Genomic DNA, 20,470 nt, shown 5'->3' with positions numbered 1-20,470 from the left:
TCCACCTTATTTTTGTTTTATTGTTTTCCTGCAAGGGTCGGGGCCAGTGACGCAGGGAGGAGGCGGAAGTCAGCTGTGGTTAAAACCGAGCGACGGGAAGAAGAGGAGCGGCGGCTGCGGTCAGTAATACCGGGGTGATTGGGGGGGAAAGGTGCTGGATAATGGTGGGGGATGGCTTAGGTATAGGTGTATTAGTGGGTAGGGATCGGTATTGGGCAACCCTGGGTGTAGCCTTATCTTTTAGTATATATTCACCCCCTGATCTCTGATATAAAGAAGTGTACATCTCTCAGTCATGTCTGTTGTCAGTAATGTCTACATACAAGATAAAATTCTGCTATTGGGACAATAACAAGTGCCGGTACTGATTATCTGCGCTTATTCGTCACAAAAACAACAGTCGCCAACTACCAAAGTGGTATCTGGAGATTCCCCTTCTCCACATCCGGTATTACAGCCGTATCCACACCTGACAACTATTGGTGCTACTTTTCCATAATAAAATATATGAAAATCGTAAAAAATTAATTTAGCAGATTTGGTTGTAGAAATCGAAATTCGTCCCGCTCACTTGAATGAGGTTGTGTCTGTAACGTGTACAAGGATATCTACAAGTCCTGGGAAAATGGCGATTTCTGCATGGTGTGAATTAAGACTTCGATTGCGGAAAACGTCCATTCAGCTAATTCTGATGTCCTATCTGCTCCTGGTAAAGCTGAGTGATATATAATAAGCCATCTGTTGTCATCAGTCATATTTCCTTGGATGTCGGTGAGGAGGAAGAGTGTAGTATACGGGATAATAAACCAAACTGACTGTAGGGAACCCCAGGAATCCAGAGAATGAGGTCCTGCTGCTCCATTTCATATAGTGGGAGCATCAGGAAATTGCTGAGCACAGTGCTCAGTTTTCTCCAGCGCTCTCATGGATAGTGAGCAGGACTACTGGAGATAATAGATGAGTGGGGACAGTGGGGCACATTTACTAACGGCCGTGCACCAGTTTTCTGACGGACTTTGCACGTTCTTTCTAGTGCAAACGACTTGCACAGATATTTAAGAAGTGTCCGAGGCACATTTGTGACGCACGTGCTAGGCATCATGTGGGGGCAAAGTCGGACCGTGTGCCAAATTTAACATGCAAAGTCCGATAGAATTGTGTTGCACATATTAAAGGTGCATCAAAAAAAGGGGAGCACTCTGTCGGAGCATTGCAGGGGGTGCAAGATTCATGATGAACGGGGGCCACAAATCCTGACTCTGGCGCCCCCTGCACACTACACAGGCAAACTGCATTTAGTGCAATTTGCACTGTTGTTAGTAAATGTGCCCCAATGTTTCTCTACATATTCCGGACAGGTAGCCGAAGAGCAAATCTGCCAAATTTATGCCCCTAACTAATAGCTATGGCATTGATCCTTGGAGATCTGACTGCTCCCTTTCCCTTCCCACAAGAACATCCTAAATGAGTAGAGCATTGATGATGTTTGATCGTCTAACATAGCCATGGCTAGTTGCTAGGGGCATCAATATACCGGATTAGCTGTTAGGCCTACAATATATCCGGATTGTGCCTGCCAAACTCGAACAGAAACATTGCTTCCTTTCATCTCTACTGGAGATACCTCAGAGCTATGCTCAGCAATTTGTGACACTTCTGTAGCAGTAGGAGAATGCATGCTCGACTTCACCCATTAGTGAGACCTGAGCCCTGTTCAAGTTTGTAATGCAGAGGCCTTTATCCATTCCCGAACTTTCATGACAGTAATGCAGCTGTGCAGTTGTTGAATATGGATGTAAAGTGTATTGGCATAATAATAAAAAAAATCTTTATATAGCGCCATCGTATTCTGCAGCGCTGTACACATCACGGGGAACATATACAGGCTGTCCCCTACTTAAGAACACCCGACTTACAGACGACCCCTAGTTACAGACGGTCCTCTGGATGTTGGTAATTCACTGTACTTAAGCCCTGGGCTATAATAATCAGCAGTAGGAGTTATAAAAGATGTCTGCAAATAAGCTTTATTGTTAATCCTGGTTCTTATGACAACCCGATATTTTTAGAATCCAATTGTCACAGATTCTGGCTGAGTTTACATTTATACACTATACAGTTCCGACTTGCATACAAATTCAACTTAAGAACAAATCTACTGAACCTATCTTGTACATAACCCGGGGACTGCCTATACAGCCAAAATAAGACACTACAGAGTAATAACATAATCCTATGGAACAATAGGAGAGGGCCCTGCTCCCAAGAGCTTACAGTCTGTTAGAGTATACTACATATTTTACAATTTCAGTAGTAGCTGATAACTACAACCCTCATTATGCTGTCACATCCTCATCATGTTCACAGATGAAGGAGTCGCAGACAAAGCATTTCACCTCATTACCTCAGATTATCAACTGGACCCATGTTAATAGTCGGCCATGTTTGGACAGGCAAACACTACGGCTCATCTGAGGTGAACACAGAGTATAACAGTGGTTTATGATGCCAGTGCGGCGGCTGGGTACAGGGTAGTAGCGCTGTTGTAGTTTTCACGCTGTTTTTCAGTGTCCCCGGACCTTTGCCCCACTGTATATCCCGGCAGAGGTTCCTGGTTGTGTCACACCCCGCTCATTCCTGACTTTGTTGTCACTGTCTTTATTTTGGTGACAAGTCTCCTCCTCCTCCTCTGTGTAAATGACAATATACTGTAGGGCCCAGGGACGTGCAGTGCAGGGTAGCTTATGGCTTATGTGACGGTGTATTCAGATTTGTTGCAGTCACTTGTGTGACTGGATTTGGTAGCAAAGCACTAATGTGCTGAAGAGACAACCCCCTCCAGATGTATAGCTTCAACAAACCTACCATCCGGTCCCCTACTTAAGAACACCCGACTTACATACAACCCCTAGTTACAAACGGACCTCTGGATGTTGGTAATTTACTGTACTTTAGCCCTAGGCTTCAATAAACAGCTGTAACAGTTATTAGAGGTGTCATCAATTAAGCTTTATTGTTACTCCTTATGACAACCCAACATTTTTAAAATCCAATCGTCACAGAGACCAAAAAAATTCTGGCTTACAATTATAAAGTATACAGGTAAGACTTACATACAATTCAACGTAAGAACAAACCTACAGAACCTATCTTGTACATAACATGCCTGTATAGTACTATTCTGTCGTCTATTTCTGTAGTATGGTAGGATCAATCAGACAACCCAGGGGGTTAAAGTTCAGGGGGCCCTGAAATATAGTGAAAAAAATAGTTTAAATTAAAAAAAAATAATAAAACCTAAAAGTTCAAATCACCTCTCTTTCATTAGAGCTGATATAAAAATAAACAAGTTTCTTCAAATAATTCACATATTATTTATCACCGCGTCCCAAAATGTCCAGTCGATCTAAATATAATAACGGTTATCCCCAGCATTTATCCCCGTAAAGGAAAATAGCACTCAAATGTCCGAAAATACTACTTTTTTACCATTTTGCAACATATAAAAAATTTTACAAAAAGTGATCAAGAGGTCTTAAAGTCCTCAAAATGGTAGCAACGAAAACATCCGCTCATCTTGCAAAAAATGACACCCTAGCCAACTCTGTACAACGAAGTATAAAAAAAGTTAATAGCGTCAAAAGATGGCGAAACGGAATGTTTTGGGTTTTTTTTTCATTTTTTGAAATGTATTAAAACACAATAAAACCTGTATAAATTAGGTATCCCCGTGACTGACCAAACCAAAGAATAAATAGGCGCGTTAATTGGATTATGAAAGCCATAAAAAACAGAGGCCACAAGAAAATGGTGCAAATGTGTTTTTTTTTCATTTCAATTTCACTGCATTAGGAATTCCCCACACACACACACTTTCCAGTACACGGCGTGGAATAATAAATACCATCACTGAGAAGTTCAATTTCTTACACAGAATGAAGCCCTCATACAGATATGTACACTCATAAATAAATATAAAAAGTTATAGATTTTTGAAGCTGGGGAGCGAAAAATGAACGAAAAACAGTCCTTAATTGGTTAAAGGGAACCTGTCACCACATTTTTGACATATACAGCTAGTGGTAGGTTCCCATAGAGCCCTATTAACTAACTAACACCCTTTTTTAGCGAAAAATAGTTTCTTCATAATTTTTTTCGTTATCCAGGGATATCTATAGCGATACAAGGAGGACATGGCCTTCTCTGGCTAAATCCAGTAGCTTCTTCTTCTTCTCAGCATGCAGCAGTAGTGTCATGTGACATCATCTCAGGTCCTTTAGCCATGTATCTGATCACATGAAAGCACAGTATCCTCCATGAAGTTTTCCTCCTCTCCATGTCTCATTCCAGGCTGTAAGGAGATATGGAGGACATGTCCTATACTTTGGAAGATTTTCGTCGCAGTCGCTCGTCTGCTATGGAGGGAGGAGGGTTGAAGAGCGCTCACTCCATTCCCCTGCTCCTCCCAGCTCTGTGCTTTCTCAGCTCTCTAAATGAGCACTTATTAGGTAGATTAACAAATATCATAGTATGATATAAGGATATATGTAGTTAAGGGTCTCAAATCTACTTTTATATATTATTTTCTGGTGGCCACAATTTATACTTACCTAGCTGTAAATGCACAAAGGACTCACATCTGCAGATCCCTCACCGGCGCCACCTCTTGCGCTGTGGCAAGTGAAGCTGGGATAATATCCTGGCCTCATTACGCATGCGCTGTACCTCCGGCGCTTGCACAGTGAAGCCTGGGTGTACTCTGAAGCGCAGGTGGCGGAAGCTGCAGACGAAGGTAAATATAATTTTTAAATATGACCCCATAGAGGGTAACCACTGGTCGATAAGGACCTGTAGCTGGTTTAGGGTCTCATATCACCCTGGCAGGTTCCCTTTAGAGTGACACAAAGTATCAAGCATTTGTGAAGTGTAATAAAAATGTTAGATGCTTTTGCATATTATTGGAGTGCATATGTATTCAGCCCTCCAGAGTCAGTACAGATTTTTGCTCACTCTCTCTGTCAGATTGGTTGGAGAACGTTTGTGAGCAACAATTTTTCAAGCTTAGGCCTGTACTGTGACTGGGTCATTATAATACAGTATGGAAACCATTACATTGTAGCTTTGGATGTAATTTTAGGAGTTGTTGACCTTCTGGAAGGTAAACCCTGTTCTCCAGACATCCAACAGGTTTTCCTCCATAATTGCCCTGTCTTAAGGAAGCCTACCATTTGATTTCATGCATTGTGATCCAAACATACCTTGAGAATGCTGTTGCTACACTGATGCAGGCACATATCTTGTTTAATCCCTGAGTTGAGTGGTTTTGCTGAAAAAAACAATTATAACATTGAGGATCTTGGGAAAGCTGGATTGCCTTCAGCCTACATGTTACACGGAGCTTCCTGAACTGTCCAGACAGGACTAATCAACCTGAGCTGGATGACTTATATATAGCAGCTGAGGGATGGTGCAGCGATTGATTACTTCTCCCTGTCAGGGACAACACAGTGATTACATCAATCTCTGGAGCAGTGCATTATTAGGGAGAGCACCGGAGCAGCCACAGGAGCGGCAGAGCCTCATTATCATAATTTTATAATTGTTTTTTCAGCAAAATCACTCAACTCAGCAGGGATTAAACAAGATAAATTTCTGCATCAGTGTAGCTACAGCATTCTCAAGGTATGTTTGCTTCCTAATGTATCGAAATGGTCATCATCAGCTTGTAGTGTGGGGGGAATCCACAGTTCTTATAGGAATCTCAAGTGATGGGATGTTGCCCTTGTTTTACCCAAGTGTTGCAAAAAAACATTATAGACCCTGAGCCGCTGCGCTGCCCATCAGTGCCATACATAAAATCAGTTATTAAAGGGGTTATGGCATGTGCAGGAGAGGTGACAAGTATCTGATTAATGGGGGTCTGTGATCTGTATGTGAATAGACATTACACACTAGGGGCACCATTCCTCTCTGGGGTTACAAGAGAAGGCGAGTACAGCACTGACTTACTACTGCGTTCCCTGACTTCCCTGACTTACTACTGCGTTCCCTGACTTCCCTGACTTACCACTGCGTTCCCTGACTTACTACTGCGTTCCCTGACTTTCCTGACTTACTACTGCGTTCCCTGACTTTCCTGACTTACTACTGCGTTCCCTGACTTTCCTGACTTACTACTGCGTTCCCTGACTTCCCTGACTTACCACTGCGTTCCCTGACTTCCCTGACTTACTACTGCGTTCCCTGACTTTCCTGACTTACTACTGCGTTCCCTGACTTTCCTGACTTACTACTGCGTTCCCTGACTTTCCTGACTTACTACTGCGTTCCCTGACTTCCCTGACTTACTACTGCGTTCCCTGACTTCCCTGACTTACTACTGCGTTCCCTGACTTCCCTGACTTACCACTGCGTTCCCTGACTTCCCTGACTTACCACTGCGTTCCCTGACTTACTACTGCGTTCCCTGACTTTCCTGACTTACTACTGCGTTCCCTGACTTTCCTGACTTACTACTGCGTTCCCTGACTTTCCTGACTTACTACTGCGTTCCCTGACTTCCCTGACTTACTACTGCGTTCCCTGACTTTCCTCACTTACCACTGCGTTCCCTGACTTCCCTGACTTACTACTGCGTTCCCTGACTTCCCTGACTTACCACTGCGTTCCCTGACTTACTACTGCGTTCCCTGACTTTCCTGACTTACTACTGCGTTCCCTGACTTTCCTGACTTACTACTGCGTTCCCTGACTTTCCTGACTTACTACTGCGTTCCCTGACTTCCCTGACTTACCACTGCGTTCCCTGACTTCCCTGACTTACTACTGCGTTCCCTGACTTCCCTGACTTACCACTGCGTTCCCTGACTTCCCTGACTTACTACTGCGTTCCCTGACTTCCCTGACTTACTACTGCGTTCCCTGACTTTCCTGACTTACTACTGCGTTCCCTGACTTTCCTGACTTACTACTGCGTTCCCTGACTTTCCTGACTTACTACTGCGTTCCCTGACTTTCCTGACTTACTACTGCGTTCCCTGACTTTCCTGACTTACTACTGCGTTCCCTGACTTCCCTGACTTACTACTGCGTTCCCTGACTTCCCTGATTTACTACTGCGTTCCCTGACTTTCCTGACTTACTACTGCGTTCCCTGACTTCCCTGACTTACCACTGCGTTCCCTGACTTCCCTGACTTACTACTGCGTTCCCTGACTTCCCTGACTTACTACTGCGTTCCCTGACTTTCCTGACTTACTACTGCGTTCCCTGACTTTCCTGACTTACTACTGCGTTCCCTGACTTTCCTGACTTACTACTGCGTTCCCTGACTTTCCTGACTTACTACTGCGTTCCCTGACTTTCCTGACTTACTACTGCGTTCCCTGACTTTCCTGACTTACTACTGCGTTCCCTGACTTTCCTGATTTACTACTGCGTTCCCTGACTTCCCTGACTTACTACTGCGTTCCCTGACTTCCCTGACTTACCACTGCGTTCCCTGACTTACTACTGCGTTCCCTGACTTTCCTGACTTACTACTGCGTTCCCTGACTTTCCTGACTTACTACTGCGTTCCCTGACTTTCCTGACTTACTACTGCGTTCCCTGACTTCCCTGACTTACCACTGCGTTCCCTGACTTCCCTGACTTACTACTGCGTTCCCTGACTTTCCTGACTTACTACTGCGTTCCCTGACTTTCCTGACTTACTACTGCGTTCCCTGACTTCCCTGACTTACCACTGCGTTCCCTGACTTCCCTGACTTACCACTACGTTCCCTGACTTCCCTGACTTACTACTGCGTTCCCTGACTTCCCTGACTTACCACTGCATTCCCTGACTTACTACTGCGTTCCCTGACTTTCCTGACTTACTACTGCGTTCCCTGACTTTCCTGACTTACTACTGCGTTCCCTGACTTTCCTGACTTACTACTGCGTTCCCTGACTTTCCTGATTTACTACTGCGTTCCCTGACTTCCCTGACTTACTACTGCGTTCCCTGACTTCCCTGACTTACCACTGCGTTCCCTGACTTACCACTGCGTTCCCTGACTTACCACTGCGTTCCCTGACTTACTACTGCGTTCCCTGACTTTCCTGACTTACTACTGCGTTCCCTGACTTTCCTGACTTACTACTGCGTTCCCTGACTTTCCTGACTTACTACTGCGTTCCCTGACTTCCCTGACTTACCACTGCGTTCCCTGACTTCCCTGACTTACTACTGCGTTCCCTGACTTTCCTGACTTACTACTGCGTTCCCTGACTTTCCTGACTTACTACTGCGTTCCCTGACTTCCCTGACTTACCACTGCGTTCCCTGACTTCCCTGACTTACCACTGCGTTCCCTGACTTCCCTGACTTACTACTGCGTTCCCTGACTTCCCTGACTTACCACTGCGTTCCCTGACTTACTACTGCGTTCCCTGACTTTCCTGACTTACTACTGCGTTCCCTGACTTTCCTGACTTACTACTGCGTTCCCTGACTTTCCTGACTTACTACTGCGTTCCCTGACTTCCCTGACTTACCACTGCGTTCCCTGACTTCCCTGACTTACTACTGCGTTCCCTGACTTTCCTGACTTACTACTGCGTTCCCTGACTTCCCTGACTTACTACTGCGTTCCCTGACTTCCCTGACTTACCACTGCGTTCCCTGACTTCCCTGACTTACTACTGCGTTCCCTGACTTACCACTGCGTTCCCTGACTTCCCTGACTTACTACTGCGTTCCCTGACTTCCCTGACTTACTACTGCGTTCCCTGACTTCCCTGACTTACTACTGCGTTCCCTGACTTTCCTGACTTACTACTGCGTTCCCTGACTTTCCTGACTTACTACTGCGTTCCCTGACTTTCCTGACTTACTACTGCGTTCCCTGACTTTCCTGACTTACTACTGCGTTCCCTGACCTTCCTGACTTACTACTGCGTTCCCTGACTTCCCTGATTTACTACTGCGTTCCCTGACTTTCCTGACTTACTACTGCGTTCCCTGACTTCCCTGACTTACCACTGCGTTCCCTGACTTCCCTGACTTACCACTGCGTTCCCTGACTTTCCTGACTTACTACTGCGTTCCCTGACTTTCCTGACTTACTACTGCGTTCCCTGACTTTCCTGACTTACTACTGCGTTCCCTGACTTTCCTGACTTACTACTGCGTTCCCTGACTTTCCTGACTTACTACTGCGTTCCCTGACTTTCCTGATTTACTACTGCGTTCCCTGACTTCCCTGACTTACTGCTGCGTTCCCTGACTTCCCTGACTTACTGCTGCGTTCCCTGACTTTCCTGACTTACTACTGCGTTCCCTGACTTTCCTGACTTACTACTGCGTTCCCTGACTTCCCTGACTTACTACTGCGTTCCCTGACTTTCCTGACTTACTACTGCGTTCCCTGACTTTCCTGACTTACTACTGCGGTCCCTGACTTTCCTGACTTACTACTGCGTTCCCTGACTTTCCTGACTTACTACTGCGTTCCCTGACTTTCCTGACTTACTACTGCGTTCCCTGACTTCCCTGACTTACCACTGCGTTCCCTGACTTTCCTGACTTACTACTGCGTTCCCTGACTTTCCTAACTTACTACTGCGTTCCCTGACTTACTACTGCGTTCCCTGACTTACTACTGCGTTCCCTGACTTCCCTGACTTACCACTGCGTTCCCTGACTTTCCTGACTTACTACTGCGTTCCCTGACTTTCCTAACTTACTACTGCGTTCCCTGACTTACTACTGCGTTCCCTGACTTTCCTGACTTACTACTGCGTTCCCTGACTTTCCTGACTTACTACTGCGTTCCCTGACTTTCCTGACTTACTACTGCGTTCCCTGACTTCCCTGACTTACTACTGCGTTCCCTGACTTCCCTGACTTACCACTGCGTTCCCTGACTTTCCTGACTTACTACTGCGTTCCCTGACTTTCCTAACTTACTACTGCGTTCCCTGACTTACTACTGCGTTCCCTGACTTTCCTGACTTACTACTGCGTTCCCTGACTTTCCTGACTTACTACTGCGTTCCCTGACTTTCCTGACTTACTACTGCGTTCCCTGACTTCCCTGATTTACTACTGCGTTCCCTGACTTTCCTGACTTACTACTGCGTTCCCTGACTTCCCTGATTTACTACTGCGTTCACTGACTTCCCTGACTTACTACTGCGTTCCCTGACTTCCCTGACTTACTACTGCGTTCCCTGACTTACTACTGCGTTCCCTGACTTCCCTGACTTACTACTGCGTTCCCTGACTTTCCTGACTTACTACTGCGTTCCCTGACTTTCCTGACTTACTACTGCGTTCCCTGACTTCCCTGACTTACTACTGCGTTCCCTGACTTCCCTGATTTACTACTGCGTTCACTGACTTCCCTGACTTACTACTGCGTTCCCTGACTTCCCTGACTTACTACTGCGTTCCCTGACTTTCCTGACTTACTACTGCGTTCCCTGACTTTCCTAACTTACTACTGCGTTCCCTGACTTACTACTGCGTTCCCTGACTTTCCTGACTTACTACTGCGTTCCCTGACTTCCCTGATTTACTACTGCGTTCCCTGACTTTCCTGACTTACTACTGCGTTCCCTGACTTCCCTGATTTACTACTGCGTTCACTGACTTCCCTGACTTACTACTGCGTTCCCTGACTTCCCTGACTTACTACTGCGTTCCCTGACTTCCCTGACTTACTACTGCGTTCCCTGACTTTCCTGACTTACTACTGCGTTCCCTGACTTTCCTGACTTACTACTGCGTTCCCTGACTTCCCTGACTTACTACTGCGTTCCCTGACTTCCCTGATTTACTACTGCGTTCACTGACTTCCCTGACTTACTACTGCGTTCCCTGACTTCCCTGACTTACTACTGCGTTCCCTGACTTACTACTGCGTTCCCTGACTTCCCTGACTTACTACTGCGTTCCCTGACTTACTACTGCGTTCCCTGACTTCCCTGACTTACTACTGCGTTCCCTGACTTCCCTGACTTACTACTGCGTTCCCTGACTTCCCTGACTTACTACTGCGTTCCCTGACTTCCCTGACTTACTACTGCGTTCCCTGACTTCCCTGACTTACTACTGCGTTCCCTGACTTCCCTGACTTACTACTGCGTTCCCTGACTTCCCTGACTTACTACTGCGTTCCCTGACTTTCCTGACTTACTACTGCGTTCCCTGACTTTCCTGACTTACTACTGCGTTCCCTGACTTCCCTGATTTACTACTGCGTTCCCTGACTTTCCTGACTTACTACTGCGTTCCCTGACTTCCCTGATTTACTACTGCGTTCACTGACTTCCCTGACTTACTACTGCGTTCCCTGACTTCCCTGACTTACTACTGCGTTCCCTGACTTACTACTGCGTTCCCTGACTTCCCTGACTTACTACTGCGTTCCCTGACTTTCCTGACTTACTACTGCGTTCCCTGACTTTCCTGACTTACTACTGCGTTCCCTGACTTCCCTGACTTACTACTGCGTTCCCTGACTTCCCTGATTTACTACTGCGTTCACTGACTTCCCTGACTTACTACTGCGTTCCCTGACTTCCCTGACTTACTACTGCGTTCCCTGACTTTCCTGACTTACTACTGCGTTCCCTGACTTTCCTAACTTACTACTGCGTTCCCTGACTTACTACTGCGTTCCCTGACTTTCCTGACTTACTACTGCGTTCCCTGACTTCCCTGATTTACTACTGCGTTCCCTGACTTTCCTGACTTACTACTGCGTTCCCTGACTTCCCTGACTTACTACTGCGTTCCCTGACTTCCCTGACTTACCACTGCGTTCCCTGACTTCCCTGATTTACTACTGCGTTCACTGACTTCCCTGACTTACTACTGCGTTCCCTGACTTCCCTGACTTACTACTGCGTTCCCTGACTTCCCTGATTTACTACTGCGTTCACTGACTTCCCTGACTTACTACTGCGTTCCCTGACTTCCCTGACTTACTACTGCGTTCCCTGACTTCCCTGACTTACTACTGCGTTCCCTGACTTCCCTGACTTACTACTGCGTTCCCTGACTTTCCTGACTTACTACTGCGTTCCCTGACTTTCCTGACTTACTACTGCGTTCCCTGACTTCCCTGACTTACTACTGCGTTCCCTGACTTCCCTGATTTACTACTGCGTTCACTGACTTCCCTGACTTACTACTGCGTTCCCTGACTTCCCTGACTTACTACTGCGTTCCCTGACTTACTACTGCGTTCCCTGACTTCCCTGACTTACTACTGCGTTCCCTGACTTACTACTGCGTTCCCTGACTTCCCTGACTTACTACTGCGTTCCCTGACTTCCCTGACTTACTACTGCGTTCCCTGACTTCCCTGACTTACTACTGCGTTCCCTGACTTCCCTGACTTACTACTGCGTTCCCTGACTTCCCTGACTTACCACTGCGTTCCCTGACTTTCCTGACTTACTACTGCGTTCCCTGACTTTCCTGACTTACTACTGCGTTCCCTGACTTCCCTGATTTACTACTGCGTTCCCTGACTTTCCTGACTTACTACTGCGTTCCCTGACTTCCCTGATTTACTACTGCGTTCCCTGACTTCCCTGACTTACTACTGCGTTCCCTGACTTACTACTGCGTTCCCTGACTTCCCTGACTTACTACTGCGTTCCCTGACTTTCCTGACTTACTACTGCGTTCCCTGACTTTCCTGACTTACTACTGCGTTCCCTGACTTCCCTGACTTACTACTGCGTTCCCTGACTTCCCTGACTTACCACTGCGTTCCCTGACTTTCCTGACTTACTACTGCGTTCCCTGACTTCCCTGATTTACTACTGCGTTCCCTGACTTTCCTGACTTACTACTGCGTTCCCTGACTTCCCTGACTTACTACTGCGTTCACTGACTTCCCTGACTTACTACTGCGTTCCCTGACTTCCCTGACTTACCACTGCGTTCCCTGACTTACTACTGCGTTCCCTGACTTACTACTGCGTTCCCTGACTTCCCTGACTTACTACTGCGTTCCCTGACTTCCCTGACTTACTACTGCGTTCCCTGACTTCCCTGACTTACCACTGCGTTCCCTGACTTTCCTGACTTACTACTGCGTTCCCTGACTTCCCTGACTTACTACTGCGTTCCCTGACTTCCCTGACTTACCACTGCGTTCCCTGACTTCCCTGACTTACTACTGCGTTCCCTGACTTTCCTAACTTACTACTGCGTTCCCTGACTTACTACTGCGTTCCCTGACTTCCCTGACTTACTACTGCGTTCCCTGACTTCCCTGACTTACTACTGCGTTCCCTGACTTACTACTGCGTTCCCTGACTTTCCTGACTTACTACTGCGTTCCCTGACTTTCCTGACTTACTACTGCGTTCCCTGACTTTCCTAACTTACTACTGCGTTCCCTGACTTACTACTGCGTTCCCTGACTTCCCTGACTTACCACTGCGTTCCCTGACTTTCCTGACTTACTACTGCGTTCCCTGACTTTCCTGACTTACTACTGCGTTCCCTGACTTCCCTGACTTACTACTGCGTTCCCTGACTTCCCTGACTTACTACTGCGTTCCCTGACTTCCCTGACTTACCACTGCGTTCCCTGACTTCCCTGACTTACTACTGCGTTCCCTGACTTTCCTAACTTACTACTGCGTTCCCTGACTTTCCTGACTTACTACTGTGTTCCCTGACTTTCCTGACTTACTACTGCGTTCCCTGACTTCCCTGATTTACTACTGCGTTCCCTGACTTTCCTGACTTACTACTGCGTTCCCTGACTTCCCTGACTTACTACTGCGTTCCCTGACTTCCCTGACTTACTACTGCGTTCCCTGACTTACTACTGCGTTCCCTGACTTCCCTGACTTACTACTGCGTTCCCTGACTTACTACTGCGTTCCCTGACTTCCCTGACTTACTACTGCGTTCCCTGACTTCCCTGACTTACTACTGCGTTCCCTGACTTTTCTCAGCTGGCAGAGGTGTTTAACATCTTCTCTATGTTTCTGCTTGTAGACGGATACCAGCTCCTGACATGTTTGCTCCCGGCGGGTCCGGTGGTTCTTCAATGCCGAGGAGAAGGGGTCATGGGGCTCACTCTTTGCCCAAGCAGCCAGAAAGAAGCCTGGCATCAGCCCTGCCTGGCGCGTTATCCATCACAGCCCTGTGTACTGCCCTGGCAGAACCAGCCTGGCTACATATCCATGGGGGAACCTGCAAACGCCAGGAGCTGGGGGTGGCCGATGTACTTGGAACTGAGGATCCGGAGCTACTGACCAGTAAGTCCTATGGCAGTGACCTGTGTTTCAGTGTTTTGTAAAGCAATTTTTACTTTAAAGGGGTTGTCTGAGAGTATTAAAAAATAGCAATGGGGGGGGGGGTGCTGCATAAAAAAATAAACTAGTAGTTCCTCCGTCGCTCTTGGTGTCCCATGTTTGTTTATAGGGGCACAGAAGCTCCACTCACTCCACTCCAGACACCTCGCTATTTTGTATTACTCTTGGACAACCCCTGTTAAAATAAACCCAGGTTCTTGTAAAAGAAATCTACCATCAAAGCACAAGGGACACTTACTCATAGATCCAGGCACAGAGACTATGGTAATCTTATATTTTTTAACCATGGCCTCTGAAATCAACTTTTAAAATGATGCTAATGAGCTCGATAGACTCTGGGGGATGTTACCAGAGCCCCTCCATGCTGCAGCTTTACAAGCTGTTATACTATGATGGAGCACCCTCCCCCCCCCCCCCCCCACTAAGTGTGGGAGATTACTGCAGGCAGTGGGAGGGGCTCTGGAAGCACCCCCCCCCCCCCCCCAGGAGACTGTAAAACTTGATTTTAGAAGGAAGGAGGCCATGGATAACAAATATAAGAAGATACCACAATCACAGTGCCTGGATCTATGAGAAAGTGTCCCTGTGGAGTGGAATGGAGTTGATGGAGTTGAAGTTGTGATAAAAATAGACCGACTCCAATACCAAAAATATAAAACAAATGATAAAAGTTATGACATTTTCTTTTAACTATCTGAAGATTTAGGTCAGGGGTGAATAACATGTATTGGCCCAAAGGCCATACTGTCGTACTACTTGACTTTAAGGGGCCGCATCAGTAACCAGCAGCCTAGATGCATCAACAACCACAATACAGCAAAAAATGCAACCAGAAATGATAAATAGCACAGCAATAAATAGCACCCCGGCAACCAAATACTGCATTCTGAGCAGATAATGATAATATTAGAGAGACTCCAGAATAGACAATAATAGTACTGGAGACCTAAGAGCAGACTCTCCTCTCCTGGCTCTTCTTCTCCTTGAACCCCACTGCAGCTTCTTCTCTCCTCCATGTAACGCTCTGCTCTGTGTCCCGCGCTTGTACACTGGCATCAGGACCCAGAGCAGAGCTGTGCCAAAGTGCAGAGGACCCGGGAGCAGTACACTACAGCTGACAAGTACTTACCACTCCTGGGACTTCCCTTTTACTGGGTCTGCTCTGCTCTGGTCCTGACACTGAAGCAGTAAAAAATGACCCGGGAGCAATGGGAACTTCTCTGATGCAGTCACCGCTATCTGGCTTCCTGCACCAATGAAAGCTTCCATCAGTCATGTTACATCAGTTATGTTACATCAGTTATGGAAGTGCTCATTGGACTGTGACTGTCAGCAGGGTGTGGGGCGCAACTCATGGCTTGACAGGTTGCATGTGGCCTGTCAGCACGGCTTGCGCACTCCTAATCCCCCTTTTAGTACAGATGAATGTGGCTGCACTTTATGTACATGCTCAGTAGTTAAGCTTCTCTGCTACAAAACAGAGTTAAAAGGCGCTAGGAAGAAATGGGCGCATTCATTTTACCACTGCTAGAGGGACCAGGAAAACAGGACTGTTGAGTCGGAGTTGGTAACCATTTTGGTGCAGTTGGAGTCAGAGCTAGGGAAATTAAATAGGCAATTTTGGAGTCAGAAGTTTCCTTACCATCTCCACAGTCCTGCCTTGTTTATCACGCTTGATTATGATGTTAGATTGTGGATTCCCTACCTGACTAGATAGTGATGTATGCGCTGTGTACTGCAGAGTTCTGCATGAACCATCAGACCATACTCCTCCTCCGTGTCATCGCTGGCTTCTGCTTCCTGGGCATCGCCTGCAGTATGACTGCCTTCCTGCTTGATGTCTTCGGCCCCAAACATCCGGCTCTCAAGATTACAAGGCGATACGCTTTTGCCCACATACTCACAGGTAATTATGGTTACAAATGTCTAGCATTACTTTTTTCCAGATTTTTTGCATGGTGCAAACTCCAACTTTTGGATTTTTTTTTTGGTTGAATGGGATTGTCCCAGGATCACAACTTATCATCTAGTAGGCAGCAGATTTCTGATGACCCCAAATCTCACAGCTTCATAGGGAGGTGACTACAGATTTCATTCTGCAAAAAGAACTGTCCATATCGGCAAAGCCCCTTCCTCCTCCCAATATTATGCTGTTTATCCCCTTAATGACCAAGCCATTTTTCACTCCCAACCTTCAAAATTCTGTAACTTTTAAAATTTTTTCGTGTAAAGCGATGTGTGACGGCTTTAAGTGACTGTATTTAATATTCCATGACGTGTACTGGGAAGCAGGAAAAAAAATCCAAATGCAGTGAAATTGGTGGAAACAAAGCATTAGCAACATTTTCTTGTGGGCTTGCTTTTTTATTCTTTGGGTCGGGGCGATCACAGTGATACAAAATTTATATAGGTTTTATTGTGTTTTAATACATTCAGAAAAATTAAAACATTCTGTACAAAAAAAAAATCTTCAGTTTGTCATCATCTGCCCCTTATAACTTTTTCATACTTTGGTGTACGAAGCTGTGTGAGGTTTCATTTTTTGCAAGATGAGATGATTTCCTTGCTACCATTTTGAGGACTGTATGACCTTCTGATCAATTGATCTAGGGGGTCGGTCAGTGTCAGTCATGGTCTGATTTGAGTGGAAAACCCCCTTTAAGATGTTTCACATAAATTTAAAAAATTCTGATTTTCTACTTTATTCCTGTCTTCATTGTTAGTTTTTGTTCTTTTCTTGTGTGGCGGGCTGCAGTTGTATAACTAGGGGTTTCTTATTACTATCCCGCTCTCAACCACTCTTTGTTTTTTCCAGTTTTGCAATGTGCCACAGTTATCGGTTTCTGCTATTGGGCCTCGGAGCTCATACTCGCACTCCAGCAGCAACACAAACAATACCACGGCTCCCAGGTCTACGTCACCTTTGCTGTAAGCTTCTACTTGGTGGCCGGGGCAGGAGGGGCATCCATCCTTGCCACTGCTGCCAACCTGCTACGTCATTATCCATCTGAGGAAGAGGAGCAGGCTCTGGAGTTGTTGTCGGAGATGGAAGCTGACTCTTACCCTGCCGAGTATGACGTCATGAATCCTTTCCAGCCACCGCCGGCTTACACGCCATAGCCCGGGCCACCATCAGACTGTCTCCCTACAACAGATGGAAAACCTGCTGCTTGCATCCCCAGGAGGACATTGTGGCCAAACTGGCTCAGGTGTATGGAGATGGGCTGTTCCGTACCCTCCTGCAGCTTGGTCATCCACAACATATTTCACTTCCGCTTCCTTTTGCTGTTTGTTATATTTTTGTGCTTTTTCCCTGTCTATAACTGCTTCACCCCCTACGTCTGCCTTTGATACAGGTTTCAATGCGCCTCTCTCACAGGTTGGCTGCTGCGCCACGTCACGGCCTGGAATGTGGACATTCTGTATTGCTTACCATGGTAAGCTATAGGTTACCTAGCAGTCTATAAAGGCTGACTCCACTCAGAACCTGAATAGATTATCCCAGTATTCTCCTCGTGTCACTCTTAAAAAGGTCCGGGAAGACGGGATATGAGAAGTTGCTACACTTTTAAGTGACCCTATGTCTAGTTTGCTATACATTGTGCCAACATACATGGTGCCCTCCATTCTGCTGTAGATGCCACCAGCTGTTGGCCGTTCTCACTAATGTCTTTAAGGGCACGTGCATGCTCAGAGATATTTGTGCACCCAGGGGTATTGAATGGAAATGGCCACATAAAGGGAACCAATCTGTAGGTTTTGGGCCCATAATCAGTCACCATGATTTCATCCAGGACCCCAAACCTTTTTATCTTACGTGGATGCAGTCACCAGCTTCCAGGTGGTAAATTTGCAAGTGTCGGGTGACCACCAGCACTTTCCTCGCTCAAGTCATTGGACTCCCACCGACTTTACCACCTGGGATCTTGTGAAGATTAAAAAAAAATTTGGAATCCAAAACCCTATCCGCATGAAGGCATACTGGTGGTTATGGGGCCCCAAACCTACTGACAGGTTCCCTATAAGGAGCTTTTCTCTGGTAGAGGTCACAACTCCATATACACCTTCCTCCTGGACCATTGTAAGTGTACTATTGGTGCTTACCACAATCACACCTATTCTTTAAGGTTTTGGATGGACTTTGCCTTTATTGTGATTACCAAAGTGAAGCATGTGAGTTGAGATTAGATAGTTTGGAGTAAACAGAGATCTGGATGGGTTCAGATATTCCGTTCTGTTGTATGAAGAGGACGAATGGTCCTAGGGTGCGACCCGACTGTTTGTCCTTTGAACATAATTGTGACGTCTGAGTGTGTTTTTAAAAGAAATCTGGCTCAGATTTATGAAACCGTTTACCAACCAATCACTGTGCGGCTTTTATGTTTCAGCAGCACTATAAGAAATTAAAGCTGCACTGTGATTGGTTGCTGTGGAGTACAAAGTACATTAGTTCCATAAATCTGCCATTTTGTGTTTTATTATTTTTGTTTTTCTCTTCCATGACATAACACGTGGCCGTCCCTATCCCACACACGCAGGCAGCCATTTTGTGGCCTCAACTTTTGACGGATTGACTGTAATATTTGGACTCCCTCCACAAAATGGCTGCCTCCTTGTGAGCGGCACGTGCAGTTTAATGCATGGGTGATATTTATATACCTTTGGTGTATATAGTCTTTTTAATTGAGTCTAAATATATATATATATTTTCTTCTGGTTTCCAGGGGCACAATAAGGCATTTACCAGGCAGGAACTTGGCAAAACTAAAAAAAAAATTAAAAAATAATGACCAGAGCATTATATAATATTATTTAATCATGTATCCCAGACATTAAAGCGAATTTTACAATATTTAAATAGTACAAAATGGAGGAGGTCTCCATTGTTTCCACTAGAAGTGAATTTTTTTTTTAGGAAAAAGTGGCCATTTAATAACAAAATAATATTTTAATTGTTTTTATTTTGCCTAAACAAATAGTGGGGGAGATTTATGAGAAGTTTCTGAGGTAAAATTTTTGTAGTTGCCCACGGCAGCCAATCAGAGCTCAGCTTTAATTTTATAAACAGCTGTGGGGAAGTGAAAGCTGAGCTCGGATTGGTTGCCATGGGCAACTAGAACAGTTCTCCTCTCAGACACTTCTGATAAATCTCCCCCACTGATATCCCCCAACAGAGTTAAAAATTAGAATTTGAAAAAAAATCTCTGGTAAATAAAAGCCCTATGGTTGTAGTTTTATCTGTTTCTGGAAAAGTTGTGTGATACCACACCAATACAGCTGACACAGAGGTTGTCACCCGGGATGTCTTCATTTACACAGACGAGTAGGGGACCCCTGTTTTTGTAATCAATAAGGGGTTCCCCAGGTATTAGCCCTCTAACAGGGGGAGAATCCATTTTACATCTTAGGGTGATGCCACACATGTCGTTTTGAACCAGTTTTTGGTCCGTTTTTAAGCAGTCCGTTGAAAAACGCATGCGTTTTTTGAAAACACATCCGTTTTTGACAGGTTTTAACAATTATCTTAATTAAAACTGGTCAAAAACTGATGTGTTTTTAATGGACTGCTTAAAAACAAACCAAAAACGGGTTCAAAACGCCATGTGTGGCATCACCCTTACTCTATGCCTGTGCAGGGGTTTTGGAGCTCTGTATCAGTCAACTATTTCCTAAAACTCACTTTTTACAGTATTAATTAAAAAAAAAAAAAAAAAAAAGAATAATATGGAATCAAACATACATTTTAGACAACCATTCCCTGATTTTTATATTTACTGTGGACTTTTAGGGGAAATTCTCTTTGAATCTGAATTAAAAATCACGTTTATAGAGGTAATTATAGAAAACATAGAGCAATAATGTTTTGTTTTTTTTATAAAATATTTCCCAATATGGCTTAGTCCAAAAAACCTGGCACCTGGAGAATGGAAAGATAATACGTCACCCTACGTCAGACTTTAATAAACACTGAGGTATTTTGGGGGGAGGGAACAATTGGCTACTCAATGGGGTTGTAGGGTTTTATAAGAGTGCGCCCCTATAAAGGTGACCAATAGTGACCCATTATCTTTCTTACTGCTTGACTGTAACCTTGGTTTATGTATTTTAAGTATTTTCTATTGTTGGTGGTTGTGAT

The 20,470-nt window shown here is 45.5% G+C and overlaps 1 protein-coding gene across 1 annotated transcript; it reads left to right on the top strand.

The window, feature by feature from the left end:
• The first annotated feature begins 29 nt into the window (after positions 1-29).
• TMEM127 (transmembrane protein 127) lies at positions 30-20,108 on the top strand. The gene is made up of 4 exons (XM_072148927.1): positions 30-119; positions 14,015-14,277; positions 16,076-16,240; positions 17,150-20,108. The coding sequence occupies exons 2-4, from the start codon at positions 14,034-14,036 to the stop codon at positions 17,452-17,454; spliced, it is 714 nt and encodes a 237-aa protein (XP_072005028.1). The 5' UTR covers positions 30-119; positions 14,015-14,033; the 3' UTR covers positions 17,455-20,108.
• Positions 20,109-20,470: the final 362 nt, after the last annotated feature.

The sequence above is a fragment of the Engystomops pustulosus genome, chromosome 4, assembly GCF_040894005.1.
Source record: "Engystomops pustulosus chromosome 4, aEngPut4.maternal, whole genome shotgun sequence".
Taxonomy (NCBI): domain Eukaryota; kingdom Metazoa; phylum Chordata; class Amphibia; order Anura; family Leptodactylidae; genus Engystomops; species Engystomops pustulosus.
This window is presented reverse-complemented; position numbering and strand designations above follow the sequence as displayed.

Excerpts from the sequence above, each read along its gene's own strand:
- TMEM127 (XM_072148927.1), top strand. The coding sequence starts at position 14,034 with ATGTTTGCTCCCGGCGGGTCCGGTGGTTCTTCAATGCCGAGGAGAAGG. Across the intron at positions 14,278-16,075 it reads GGATCCGGAGCTACTGACCA|AGTTCTGCATGAACCATCAG; the intron begins GTAAGTCCTATG and ends TGTGTACTGCAG. Across the intron at positions 16,241-17,149 it reads TTTTGCCCACATACTCACAG|TTTTGCAATGTGCCACAGTT; the intron begins GTAATTATGGTT and ends TGTTTTTTCCAG.